General features: G+C 42.1%; 1 protein-coding gene across 1 annotated transcript in view; it reads right to left on the reverse strand.

Annotated features, from left to right (window-relative positions):
• Positions 1-824: 824 nt before the first annotated feature.
• The window catches only part of LOC135472206 (angio-associated migratory cell protein-like), a 35237-nt gene continuing 20421 nt past the window's right edge, over positions 825-15640 (reverse strand). Inside the window, exon 12 of the mRNA XM_064751594.1 lies at positions 825-1173. Coding sequence (XP_064607664.1) covers positions 1098-1173 — 76 coding nt within the window. The 3' untranslated portion in view covers positions 825-1097. The remainder of the gene's footprint in view (positions 1174-15640) is intronic.

A 15640-nucleotide genomic window follows, 5' to 3' on the forward strand; every position in this document is an offset into this window, starting at 1 on the left:
ATTCTTATGTGCAGTATTTGATGGGGTGCCATGAAGTTCACTAATTAACTCTACCACAGGACTCCATAGCCTCTCACAAATCTGTTCACTACGAGTTCACGTCCAGCTCATGCTGGCTTCCTCTCTGATCTCTTGTGAGAAGGTATTCCAGCAACCTGGAGATGATTGTGGGTTTGCTCGGCCTGGTTTCCTCACTGATCGCTTTTGAGAAGGTATTCCAGCAACCTGTGGATGAATGTGGGTTTGCTTGGTCTGGTTTCCTCACTGATCGCTTGTGAGAAGGTATTCCAGCAACCTGTGGATGATTGTGGGTTTGCTCGGCCTGGTTTCCTCACTGATCTCGTGAGAAGGTATTCCAGCAAGCTGTGGATGGTTGTGGGTTTGCTTGGTCTGGTTTCCTCACTGATCTCTTGTGAGAAGGTATTCCAGCAAGCTGTGGATGGTTGTGGGTTTGCTCGGCCTGATTTCCTCTCTGATCTCTTGTAAGAGGGTATTCCAGCAACCTGTGGATGGTTGTGGGTTTGCTTGGTCTGGTTTCCTCACTGATCTCTTGTGAGAAGGTATTCCAGCAACCTGTGGATGGTTGTGGGTTTGCTTGGTCTGGTTTCCTCCCGCCTTATGAATAATTATAGTCGTCTTGGTATAAACTGAAATATTTTTGGTATAAACACCAATGAAATAAATAAATCAAGACTCCATGGTCAGTCTCACAAGAGTCCATGGTCGGTCTCACAAGAGTCCATGGTCAGTCTCACAAGACTCCATGGTCAGTCTCACAAGACTCCATGGTCAGTCTCACAAGACTCCATGGACTGTCTCACATAACTAAAATCATAATTTGATAATCTGATATAATCGATAACAATCTTGCTACTGTCCAGAAAACTTTGCTGGTCAGTAATAGCATCCATACTGGAACACTGCTGACTCAAGAAATTGAGAATGCTAATTTGTTTGTCTTCCTTTAATAAAATGATACATGTAGTACATAATCACAGAGAGTGGGATCTATCTTTAATTTAGCTCATGAGATTTGAGACCCCCTTCTACATGTATTTGCGTATTTCCATTTCAGCCATCTGGGCATCGAAGTTTGGTTATCGGTCAAGCTCATGAAGGGAGAATACTCTGGCTGTTTGGTCTTCTGATGTTGAAACAAGTACACCTCCATCTCTGAAAACCAAACAGTCTTGGTTAGATACTTAACAAGTATATCAGAGTAACAAACATAATTGCGCTGTCCGAATTAAAATCATGTGTTTCAATACATCCCACTGCCTGTAGAGATTTCTGAACTACCTGCCATATGTTCACAATTTAACTAAATTGCACGTATATTTCCACATTTTCTTCACAGAAAAACAAGCATGTAGCAGACATGCTAATTGGGACACATTGAGAGTAAGCGGGTAGATCAAAGAAGTCTCCCGTGAACCGCAAACCACGGGTGACATCGACGTAACAGCTGGAGTATAGGCCTACCCCAGCCTATAAAGCGAGCCTTTCCCGACAGCTTGTACAATGCAACTCACGATGTCATTTTTCAGTATACGCGCTTGTTTAAAAGAAGAAAAATACTGAAACCGGAAAATCAATCTAGTGAAAATACATCTTTGCTATTTCCCTTCCCACAACACTTACCATGCCGTTTTCCAGGTTGTGTTCTACAAACTATGCAATTCAATATTTAAAGTTGATGGTTGTGTGGCATTACTTACAGGGAAGCATTCAACACCAAACTGCATTAGGCTTTATATTTGCAGAATTGTCTCGAATCTACCGACCGCTTGTCTTCTTCCGCACTCGTTCATGTGAAGAATGGAACATTGATGATTGCCGTTTGATCATTGAAATAATAATGCTGCCTTGCATTACAGTACAAACCACTTGTCTACTTTGGCGGAACATGACATAAATCTGACAGCTGAGTCTAAATGAGGAGAGGAGGTGTGTGTATGTGTGTGGGGTGTGTGTGGTGGGGGGGGGAGGGTACACTCTTTTGGATTAATTTTAAAAAAAGATTGTTTGCAATGTACATTCATGTATTTATGTCATTAAATTAGCTAAACCGGGCTTTAAACTTCACCATACAGATGCCTTCAAAGCCCACTGATATATGCACCTGACGACATTGTGAAAATATCTAGCACTGAGGAGCATGTTTTGCCGTGAATGGCATCGGTAATTTCGCAGAAAATATAAAAACAATCTTGGCTCAGAAAACTAAGTTCAAGTGGTTAGATCCAACTGAAAAGATGAAAGGTCTGATTTCCCAGTTCCCTGACGAGAATAGAAACCATGAAGATTTCATCTGGCACCTGCAGGTCTGGGAAATGCGAGGTTCTGGAAGGTCGTTTGCAGACGCAACACCACACATACCACTTGTTCAGTGTCTTAATAAATGTCTATATTAAAGAGAATAATTGTCAAATTCTCATGTGTATTTATCTACTGCTCACTCTAAAGGTATGCCCAAAAGTTACGGTAAATACATTACCAGGTACTTCAACTCCCATCCCTCGGAAACCTCACTTGGTTGATTCGGACTTTAATTAATCTAAAGTATCAAACTCCTCAGTTGAACATGGGTGAGACAAAATATGCAATGTGTATGTGGACTACAAAAATCAAGATCCCATGCACAACACCATGCACAACATACGCCAGAGGTACAGGTTTTACTACCAGATTACAAACTCGCAACAAAAAGCAGGATTAAATTATTATAGAATTTCACAGCTTGTATGTAACCCGCTGAAAATATATGTTTAAGGAGCTGTCTCAAATCATCAGCGGGCTTACAGGTACATAAAATAGGTAATGAACGAACGGTTACCTACTGTGAAAAAACTTTTGAACCAGGTCTTATTTCTAATGTGACAATAAAAGCTCTTAAACAGGGCTTGATCAGCAGGAGCCAGATGCCTCTGGCCACATCAAGAGTCTCAAGAATGGACATGAGCTATTAACATTGTTATTCTTAATTAGATTCCAAGCCAAGATTTCCTCTTTTTGGGGCAAACATGCATTACGCAATACAGAATTCAACACGGAGTGCACTCCGCCACCGGTTGGTAGGCTATGAAACCTCCACAACTGTCCAAGCCTTGTATGCCTGGAAACGTGTGATCGTTTTTGAAGTAGAACTACATGTATAAAGTATGTCACACCACATATCAAGGCCGATATTACGGGCTCGGGAATATCGTGAAATATGTAAGTAGCTGTGTATATATGTCAAACTGTGCCAAACTTTGATTTTCCTTATGAAAGGTTTCTATCGAGTCGTGTCGCTATTGTTGTCGTTTCTCCAGAATTATTTCTAGCGTGTGCTCTCACAGTGTTTTAATGCCAGCCGGTTTACACAACGACGTTTGAAGTAAACTTAATTTTTTCAGATAGTCTTCGTGAAAATTGTAAATGTCGTTAATTGTTATGAATGACAAATAATTAGCTTCCAAATTTCGAGAACCTCATGTTTTGACAACATGCCATGTATATCCAACAAGAGATTCTATGGGTGGACGTTCAGTTGAACAAAGATAATTAATACATGTCACAATGCATGTTACAAGCGAAAATTCCGGAAACATCTATTTTTCTGCAATTTTGTAAATTATACAGGTCTACCAATCTCCTGTAATCTGGAAAAACCTAGTTAGTCAGTTGAATGCAAATTGGAGGAAACAAAGGAAACGTGTTTTGTTTCAGGATTAAGCTGCAAAATATGAAATAAATTTTATTTCGGCATTTTAGATCAAGACAATTAGATGCCTTTTCAGCTCACATAGGTATATTATTGTTACTGGTTTAATTTGGTTACAAAATGACTTACTATGTTTTACCTGATCTAACCAATCCTTCAACTAAAACATTTTATCAACAAAAGCCTAGTATGTCAACAGCAGCGTGATAACTTCACTTTATTGCCTAACACATGAACAATTATCAGAGAAATAACACCAAGTGTAGTTTGAATACATAAAACAACTGTTTTAACTAATCAACAAGATCATGATTTGCTGTGATTTCCAGCCAGAATTTTATCTTAGCCGTGGTAAAAAAATCTACCAGTCTGAGACATTTTCGAGGAATAGCAGCAACTGCAGCTTGATTACATATTTAGGAATCACCCAAAGTGTTCAACAAGGTCATCATTGTTGTCATTTACTGGAATTTCCTGCCAGAATTTCCTCTTAGCAGCGGGGAATGAATCGGCCAGTTTCAGAATATTCTGGCATTTCACGCTAGGAATTCCTCTTGGTTCATTCTGTGTTGGTGGTGTAAAGTCCAGTCTGAACTTGGGTTTAAGAAAGTCAACTTCCTGGTACATGTAGTCTCCTTCAAAACCCTCCTTAAACCACATTGCGCGTGAACCTTTACGAAATTCTGCCACTGATATGGAGCTGAGATGAGGTAGCGTTACGTTCTTGGACTTTCTATTACCGTGACCGTCCTCAAATTCATAAAAGTCATGGTATTGCATTGTGATTGGCTTGATCTTAGTTCCCGATTTGTCACACAAATCTACGAAGTCCTGGAAATTACAAATCTCGGGACATTTCTTCATTTTCCTTCCAATGCAGCCATGGACGCTGTCTGCACGCATAAAAGTGTGTCCCCTTTCAAAATACTTCATTGTGATACTTTGTGGGCCCCAGGGTTGATTGACACACCAACACAACACCGTGTAAAGGACCCAGTTTTTGTTTTGTCCCGTGCAGTTGTCTGCCCAGAATATCACAAATCTGTCTCACAAAGGCATAAACACTTTATATACGTGGAGGCAATGTCAACTCCTAATCTACCCCTGATAGCCTCATGCCACAAAATAACAAAGTCACCGTCTTCTTTTACTGATGCAAATGTCTCATTGAAGACAACTAATCTGCTAACAAAGAAATGTTCTTTGATGGTCATTTTGGGAAGGAGGATAACCTTTTGCATATCTAAGTAAATATACTGGTGTTTTCCTTATCAACAGCACCATCGTGGTCTTCTCGATAATGGGTACAGAAAACGTGAGAACATCCTGACTGAATTGTCTTTAAAAAAGTTGTCCAATTTGTTGTGATCACATGACCAGAATTAGCTAATGTGATTGGTTTAACTCATATGAGAAATAATTTGACTTGCTATGTTTTTCCCTTTCAATTGATCCAGGTAAAGAGTGTGAAAGCGCTTCCTGTTGAGAGCTTTTGATCTTGTAGAACCTAGTAAGTGACATGTAGTCGTACATTGATCTGGAAAAACCTAGCAAGACGAATTACTAGGTTTTCCCAGATGACTATGTGGTATTTTTCCACATGATATTGACTTACTAGGTTCTTCAAGATCAAAAATTCCCAACAGGAGGACTTTCACACACTTTACCTGGATGAAATGAAAGAGAAAAACATAGGAAGTCCAGTTGTGGGCCTAACTCATTTTTCACCAAAATTTGACTTACTAGGTTTTTCCAGATGACAGGAGCAATGTGTGCAGTGTTTTAAACGATAGGCATGAAAAGCAGACGTCCAATCATATAAAAATGGAAATCTTTCCAAAACCCGGTAGTGTCTTGCCCGGTCTGGCCAAGTTGTGTGGCTCACTGAGGAGTGACGGAGATGTGAACTACTGTCACTGATCAACTACCAGTAATCCCCTACGACTTAAGACAACAGCCCCTGCAAGGTATCATGGTATATATTTTCTGAATATGTGTATGAAATTATTGAGAACGTATGTTCACTAAAAAAAACACACAAGTATTCTCTGATATTAAGTTTACAAACTATTCTGCAAACAAATGTTCCCTACCAGTTTCAGCCATCTACTGATCAGAATGTAAAAAAGCTTTCTCAAAACAGGGCAAAAACAGGCATAGTTTTTGTCCAAAATGGCCCCAAAATCAATTCTCTTATCTGTATCAGCATTATGGAAACGTATTAAATTTCAAATCAATTTGATGAATCGCCATGTTAAAAAGTCGAAAACACATGTACTTATGAATGTTTCACCATACATGTTGCTAGTATACCATGTGTACAACAGCAGTCAGTGTCATGGGTGTAATGAAATATACAAGCTCATAATGGCCATATTGTCACATTCATACAAGCTCATAATGGCCATATTGCCACATTCATACAAGCTCATAGTGGCCATATTGCCACCTTCATACAAGCTCATAATGGCCATATTGCCCACCTTCATACAAGCTCACAGTGGCCATATTGCCACCTTCATACAAGCTCATAATGGCCATATTGCCACCTTCATACAAGCTCATAAAAGCCATATTGCCACCTTCATACAAGCTCATAGTGGCCATATTGCCACCTTCATACAAGCTCATAGTGGCCATATTGCCCACCTTTCATACAAGATCATAATGGCCATATTGCCACCTTCATACAAGCTCATAGTGGCCATATTCCCACCTGCATACAAGCTCATAGTGGCCATATTGCCACCTTCATACAAGTTCAGAATGCCATATATAAGCACTGGCATCATTATCCAAAACGAGTCTAGAATTTCTCCTTGCTGACCTATCCACTGTGATACAATATGTGAGCCAATAATGATGTACAGACCTGGCCATGTCAAAGTCTAGAATTTCTCCTTGGTCACCTTCCACTGTGATACGATGTGTGAGTCAATACTGATGTACAGACCTGGCCATGTCAAAGTCTAGAATTTCTCCTTGGTCACCTGTCCACTGTGATACAATGTGTGAGTTAATACTGATGTACAGACCTGGCCATGTCAAAGTCTAGAATTTCTCCTTGGTCACCTGTCCACTGTGATACAATGTGTGAGTTAATACTGATGTACAGACCTGGCCATGTCAAAGTCTAGAATTTCTCCTTGGTCACCTGTCCACTGTGATACAATGTGTGAGTTAATACTGATGTACAGACCTGGCAATGTCAAAGTCTAGAATTTCTCCTTGGTCACCTGTCCACTGTGATACAATATGTGAGTCAATACTGATGTACACCCTGGCCATGTCAAAGTTTAGAATTTCTCCTTGGTCACCTGTCCACTGTGATACGATGTGTGAGTCAATACTGATGTACAGACCTGGCCATGTCAAAGTCTAGAATTTCTCCTTGGTCACCTGTCCACTGTGATACCATGTGTGAGTCAATCCCTGATGTACAGACCTGGGCCATGTCAAAGTCTAGAATTTCTCCTTGGTCACCTGTCCACTGTGATACAATGTGTGAGTTAATACTGATGTACAGACCTGGCCATGTCAAAGTTTAGAATTTCTCCTTGGTCACCTGTCCACTGTGATACCATGTGTGAGTCAATCCTGATGTACAGACCTGGCCATGTCAAAGTCTAGAATTTCTCCTTGGTCACCTGTCCACTGTGATACAATGTGTGAGTTAATACTGATGTACAGACCTGGTCATGTCAAAGTTTAGAATTTCTCCTTGGTCACCTGTCCACTGTGATACGATGTGTGAGTCAATACTGATGTACAGACCTGGCGACATCAAAGTTTAGAATTTCTCCTTGGTCACCTGTCCACTGTGATACGATGTGTGAGTCAATACTGATGTACAGACCTGGCAATGTCAAAGTCTAGAATTTCTCCTTGGTCACTTGTCCACTGTGATACAATGTGTGAGTCAATACTGATGTACACCCTGGCCATGTCAAAGTCTAGAATTTCTCCTTGGTCACCTGTCCAGTGTGATACAATATGTGAGTCAATACTGATGTATAGACCTGGCCATGTCAAAGTCTAGAATTTCTCCTTGGTCACCTGTCCACTGTGATACAAGGTGTGAGTCAATACTGATGTACAGACCTGGCCATGTCAAAGTCTAGAATTTCTCCTTGGTCACCTGTCCACTGTGATATGATGTGTGAGTCAATACTGATGTACAGACCAGGCCATGTCAAAGTTTAGAATTTCTCCTTGGTCACCTGTCCACTGTGATACGATGTGTGAGTCAATAGGCCTACTGATGTATAGACCTGGCAATGTCAAAGTCTAGAATTTCTCCTTGGTCACCTGTCCACTGTGATACGATGTGTGAGTCAATACTGATGTACAGACCTGGCCATGTCAAAGTCTAGAATTTCTCCTTGGTCACCTGTCCACTGTGATACAATGTGTGAGTCAATACTGATGTACAGACCTGGCCATGTCAAAGTTTAGAATTTCTCCTTGGTCACCTGTCCACTGTGATACGATGTGTGAGTCAATACTGATGTATAGACCTGGCCACGTCAAAGTCTAGAATTTCTCCTTGGTCACCTGTCCACTGTGATACAATGTGTGAGTCAATACTGATGTACAGACCTGGCAATGTCAGTCTAGAATTTCTCCTTGGTCACCTGTCCACTGTGATACAATGTGTGAGTCAATACTGATGTACAGACCAGGCCATGTCAGAGTCTAGAATTTCTCCTTGGTCACCTGTCCACTGTGATACAATGTGTGAGTCAATACTGATGTACAGACCTGGCCATGTCAAAGTCTAGAATTTCTCCTTGGTCACCTGTCCACTGTGATACGATGTGTGAGTCAATACTGATGTACAGACCTGGCCATGTCAAAGTCTAGAATTTCTCCTTGGTCACCTGTCCACTGTGATACGATGTGTGAGTCAATACTGATGTACAGACCTGGCAATGTCAGTCTAGAATTTCTCCTTGGTCACCTGTCCACTGTGATACGATGTGTGAGTCAATACTGATGTACAGACCTGGCCATGTCAAAGTCTAGAATTTCTCCTTGGTCACCTGTCCACTGTGATACGATGTGTGAGTCAATACTGATGTACAGACCTGGCAATGTCAGTCTAGAATTTCTCCTTGGTCACTTGTCCACTGTGATACAATGTGTGAGTCAATACTGATGTACACCCTGGCCATGTCAAAGTCTAGAATTTCTCCTTGGTCACCTGTCCAGTGTGATACAATATGTGAGTCAATACTGATGTATAGACCTGGCCATGTCAAAGTCTAGAATTTCTCCTTGGTCACCTGTCCACTGTGATACAAGGTGTGAGTCAATACTGATGTACAGACCTGGCCATGTCAAAGTCTAGAATTTCTCCTTGGTCACCTGTCCACTGTGATATGATGTGTGAGTCAATACTGATGTACAGACCAGGCCATGTCAAAGTTTAGAATTTCTCCTTGGTCACCTGTCCACTGTGATACGATGTGTGAGTCAATAGGCCTACTGATGTATAGACCTGGCAATGTCAAAGTCTAGAATTTCTCCTTGGTCACCTGTCCACTGTGATACGATGTGTGAGTCAATACTGATGTACAGACCTGGCCATGTCAAAGTCTAGAATTTCTCCTTGGTCACCTGTCCACTGTGATACAATGTGTGAGTCAATACTGATGTACAGACCTGGCCATGTCAAAGTTTAGAATTTCTCCTTGGTCACCTGTCCACTGTGATACGATGTGTGAGTCAATACTGATGTATAGACCTGGCCACGTCAAAGTCTAGAATTTCTCCTTGGTCACCTGTCCACTGTGATACAATGTGTGAGTCAATACTGATGTACAGACCTGGCAATGTCAGTCTAGAATTTCTCCTTGGTCACCTGTCCACTGTGATACAATGTGTGAGTCAATACTGATGTACAGACCAGGCCATGTCAGAGTCTAGAATTTCTCCTTGGTCACCTGTCCACTGTGATACAATGTGTGAGTCAATACTGATGTACAGACCTGGCCATGTCAAAGTCTAGAATTTCTCCTTGGTCACCTGTCCACTGTGATACGATGTGTGAGTCAATACTGATGTACAGACCTGGCCATGTCAAAGTCTAGAATTTCTCCTTGGTCACCTGTCCACTGTGATACGATGTGTGAGTCAATACTGATGTACAGACCTGGCAATGTCAGTCTAGAATTTCTCCTTGGTCACCTGTCCACTGTGATACGATGTGTGAGTCAATACTGATGTACAGACCTGGCCATGTCAAAGTCTAGAATTTCTCCTTGGTCACCTGTCCACTGTGATACGATGTGTGAGTCAATACTGATGTACAGACCTGGCAATGTCAGTCTAGAATTTCTCCTTGGTCACCTGTCCACTGTGATACAATGTGTGAGTCAATACTGATGTATAGACCTGGCCATGTCAAAGTCTAGAATTTCTCCTTGGTCACCTGTCCACTGTGATACGATGTGTGAGTCAATTCTGTTGTATAGACCTGGCCATGTCAAAGTCTAGAATTTCTCCTTGGTCACCTGTCCACTGTGATACGATGTGTGAGTCAATACTGATGTACAGACCTGGCCATGTCAAAGTCTAGAATTTCTCCTTGGTGACCTGTCCACTGTGATACAATGTGTGAGTCAATACTGATGTACAGACCTGGCCATGTCAAAGTCTAGAATTTCTCCTTGGTCACCTGTCCACTGTGATACGATGTGTGAGTCAATACTGATGTACAGACCTGGCGACATCAAAGTTTAGAATTTCTCCTTGGTCACCTGTCCACTGTGATACGAGGTGTGAGTCAATACTGATGTACAGACCTGGCCATGTCAGTCTAGAATTTCTCCTTGGTCACCTGTCCACTGTGATACAATATGTGAGTCAATACTGATGTACAGACCTGGCCATGTCAAAGTCTAGAATTTCTCCTTGGTCACCTGTCCACTGTGATACGATGTGTGAGTCAATACTGATGTACAGACCTGGCCATGTCAGTCTAGAATTTCTCCTTGGTCACCTGTCCACTGTGATACAATGTGTGAGTCAATACTGATGTACAGACCTGGGAAGGTCAAAGTCCAGAATTTCTCCTTGGTCACCTGTCCACTGTGATACGATGTGTGAGTCAATACTGATGTACAGACCTGGCAATGTCAAAGTCTAGAATTTCTCCTTGGTCACCTGTCCACTGTGATACAATGTGTGAGTCAATACTGATGTACAGACCTGGCCATGTCAAAGTCTAGAATTTCTCCTTGGTGACCTGTCCACTGTGATACAATGTGTGAGTCAATACTGATGTACAGACCTGGCCATGTCAAAGTCTAGAATTTCTCCATGGTCACCTGTCTACTGTGATACAATATGTGAGTCAATACTGTTGTACAGACCTGGCGACATCAAAGTTTAGAATTTCTCCTTGGTCACCTGTCCACTGTGATACGATGTGTGAGTCAATACTGATGTACAGACCTGGCAATGTCAGTCTAGAATTTCTCCTTGGTCACCTGTCGACTGTGATACAATGTGTGAGTCAATACTGATGTACAGACCTGGCCATGTCAAAGTCTAGAATTTCTCCTTGGTCACCTGTCCACTGTGATACAATATGTGAGTCAATACTGATGTACAGACCTGGCGACATCAAAGTTTAGAATTTCTCCTTGGTCACCTGTCCACTGTGATACGATATGTGAGTCAATACTGATGTACAGACCTGGCCATGTCAAAGTTTAGAATTTCTCCTTGGTCACCTGTCCACTGTGATACAATGTGTGAGTCAATACTGATGTACAGACCTGGCAATGTCAAAGTCTAGAATTTCTCCTTGGTCACCTGTCCACTGTGATACGATGTGTGAGTCAATACTGATGTACAGACCTGGCCATGTCAAAGTCTAGAATTTCTCCTTGGTCACCTGTCCACTGTGATACAATGTGTGAGTCAATACTGATGTACAGACCTGGCCATGTCAAAGTCTAGAATTTCTCCTTGGTCACCTGTCCACTGTGATACAATGTGTGAGTTAATACTGATGTACAGACCGGGCAATGTCAAAGTCTAGAATTTCTCCTTGGTCACCTGTCCACTGTGATACAATGTGTGAGTCAATACTGATGTACAGACCTGGCCATGTCAAAGTCTAGAATTTCTCCTTCGTGACCTGTCCACGGTGATACAATGTGTGAGTCAATACTGATGTACAGACCTGGCAATGTCAAGGTCTAGAATTTCTCCTTGGTCACCTGTTCACTGTGATACAATGTGTGAGTCAATACTGATGTACAGACCTGGTCATGTCAAAGTCTAGAATTTCTCCTTGGTGACCTGTCCACGGTGATACAATGTGTGAGTCAATACTGATGTACAGATCTGGCCATGTCAAAGTCTAGAATTTCTCCTTGGTCACCTGTCCACTGTGATACGATGTGTGAGTCAATACTGATGTACAGACCTGGCCATGTCAAAGTCTAGAATTTCTCCTTGGTCACCTGTCCACTGTGATACGATGTGTAAGTCAATACTGATGTACAGACCTGGCCATGTCAAAGTTTAGAATTTCTCCTTGGTCACCTGTCCACTGTGATACGATGTGTGAGTCAATACTGATGTACAGACCTGGCCATGTCAAAGTCTAGAATTTCTCCTTGGTCACCTGTCCACTGTGATACAATGTGTGAGTCAATAATGATGTACAGACCTGGCCATGTCAAAGTCTAGAATTTCTCCTTGGTCACCTGTCCACTGTGATACAATGTGTGAGTCAATACTGATGTACAGACCTGGCCATGTCAAAGTCTAGAATTTCTCCTTGGTCACCTGTCCACTGTGATACAATGTGTGAGTCAATACTGATGTACAGACCTGGCAATGTCAAAGTCTAGAATTTCTCCTTGGTCACCTGTCCACTGTGATACTATGTGTGAGTCAATACTGATGTACAGACCTGGCCATGTCAAAGTCTAGAATTTCTCCTTGGTCACCTGTCCACTGTGATACAATGTGTGAGTCAATAATGATGTACAGACCTGGCCATGTCAAAGTCTAGAATTTCTCCTTGGTCACCTGTCCACTGTGATACAATGTGTGAGTCAATACTGATGTACAGACCTGGCCATGTCAAAGTCTAGAATTTCTCCTTGGTCACCTGTCCACTGTGATACAATGTGTGAGTCAATACTGATGTACAGACCTGGCAATGTCAAAGTCTAGAATTTCTCCTTGGTCACCTGTCCACTGTGATACTATGTGTGAGTCAATACTGATGTACAGACCTGGCCATGTCAAAGTCTAGAATTTCTCCTTGGTCACCTGTCCACTGTGATACAATGTGTGAGTCAATACTGATGTACAGACCTGGCAATGTCAAAGTCTAGAATTTCTCCTTGGTCACCTGTCCACTGTGATACAATGTGTGAGTCAATACTGATGTACAGACCTGGCCATGTCAAAGTCTAGAATTTCTCCTTGGTCACCTGTCCACGGTGATACAATGTGTGAGTCAATACTGATGTATATACCTGGCCATGTCAAAGTCTAGAATTTCTCCTTGGTCACCTGTCCACTGTGATACAATGTGTGAGTCAATACTGATGTACAGACCTGGCCATGTCAAAGTCTAGAATTTCTCCTTGGTCACCTGTCCACTGTGATACGATGTGTGAGTCAATACTGATGTACAGACCTGGCCATGTCAAAGTCTAGAATTTCTCCTTGGTCACCTGTCCACTGTGATACGATGTGTGAGTCAATACTGATGTACAGACCTGGCAATGTCAAAGTCTAGAATTTCTCCTTGGTCACCTGTCCACTGTGATACGATGTGTGAGTCAATACTGATGTACAGACCTGGCCATGTCAAAGTTTAGAATTTCTCCTTGGTCACCTGTCCACTGTGATACAATGTGTGAGTCAATACTGATGTACAGACCTGGCCATGTCAAAGTCTAGAATTTCTCCTTGGTCACCTGTCCACTGTGATACAATGTGTGAGTCAATACTGATGTACAGACCTGGCCATGTCAAAGTCTAGAATTTCTCCTTGGTCACCTGTCCACTGTGATACAATGTGTGAGTCAATACTGATGTACAGACCTGGCAATGTCAAAGTCTAGAATTTCTCCTTGGTCACCTGTCCACTGTGATACGATGTGTGAGTCAATACTGATGTACAGACCTGGCAATGTCAAAGTCTAGAATTTCTCCTTGGTCACCTGTCCACTGTGATACAATGTGTGAGTCAATACTGATGTACAGACCTGGCAATGTCAAAGTCTAGAATTTCTCCTTGGTCACCTGTCCACTGTGATACAATGTGTGAGTCAATACTGATGTACAGACCTGGCAATGTCAAAGTCTAGAATTTCTCCTTGGTCACCTGTCCACTGTGATACAATGTGTGAGTCAATACTGATGTACAGACCTGGCCATGTCAAAGTCTAGAATTTCTCCTTGGTGACCTGTCCACGGTGATACAATGTGTGAGTCAATACTGATGTATATACCTGGCCATGTCAAAGTCTAGAATTTCTCCTTGGTCACCTGTCCACTGTGATACAATGTGTGAGTCAATACTGATGTACAGACCTGGCCATGTCAAAGTCTAGAATTTCTCCTTGGTCACCTGTCCACTGTGATACGATGTGTGAGTCAATACTGATGTACAGACCTGGCAATGTCAGTCTAGAATTTCTCCTTGGTCACCTGTCCACTGTGATACAATGTGTGAGTCAATACTGATGTACAGACCTGGCCATGTCAAAGTCTAGAATTTCTCCTTGGTCACCTGTCCACTGTGATACAATGTGTGAGTTAATACTGATGTACAGACCTGGCCATGTCAAAGTTTAGAATTTCTCCTTGGTCACCTGTCCACTGTGATACGAGGTGTGAGTCAATACTGATGTACAGACCTGGCAATGTCAGTCTAGAATTTCTCCTTGGTCACCTGTCCACTGTGATACAATGTGTGAGTCAATACTGATGTACAGACCTGGCCATGTCAAAGTCTAGAATTTCTCCTTGGTCACCTGTCCACTGTGATATAATATGTGAGTCAATACTGATGTACAGACCTGGCCATGTCAAAGTCTAGAATTTCTCCTTGGTCACCTGTCCACTGTGATACAATGTGTGAGTCAATACTGATGTACAGACCTGGCAATGTCAGTCTAGAATTTCTCCTTGGTCACCTGTCCACTGTGATACAATGTGTGAGTCAATACTGATGTACAGACCTGGCCATGTCAAAGTCTAGAATTTCTCCTTGGTCACCTGTCCACTGTGATACAATGTGTGAGTCAATACTGATGTACAGACCTGGCCATGTCAGTCTAGAATTTCTCCTTGGTCACCTGTCCACTGTGATACAATGTGTGAGTCAATACTGATGTACAGACCTGGCCATGTCAAAGTCTAGAATTTCTCCTTGGTCACCTGTCCACTGTGATACAATGTGTGAGTCAATACTGATGTACAGACCTGGCCATGTCAAAGTCTAGAATTTCTTCTTGGTCACCTGTCCACTGTGATACGATGTGTGAGTCAATACTGATGTACAGACCTGGCCATGTCAAAGTCTAGAATTTCTCCTTGGTGACCTGTTCACTGTGATACGATGTGTGAGTCAATACTGATGTATAGACCTGGCCATGTCAAAGTCTAGAATTTCTCCTTGGTCACCTGTCCACTGTGATACGATGTGTGAGTCAATACTGATGTACAGACCTGGCCATGTCAAAGTCTAGAATTTCTCTTTGGTCACCTGTCCACTGTGATACGATGTGTGAGTCAATACTGATGTACAGACCTGGCCATGTCAAAGTCTAGAATTTCTCCTTGGTCACCTGTCCACTGTGATATGATGTGTGAGTCAATACTGATGTACAGACCTGGCCATGTCAAAGTTTAGAATTTCTCCTTGGTCACCTGTCCACTGTGATACAATGT

Source organism: Liolophura sinensis, chromosome 8 (assembly GCF_032854445.1).
Source record: "Liolophura sinensis isolate JHLJ2023 chromosome 8, CUHK_Ljap_v2, whole genome shotgun sequence".
In the NCBI taxonomy this organism is placed as follows: Eukaryota; Metazoa; Mollusca; class Polyplacophora; order Chitonida; family Chitonidae; genus Liolophura; species Liolophura sinensis.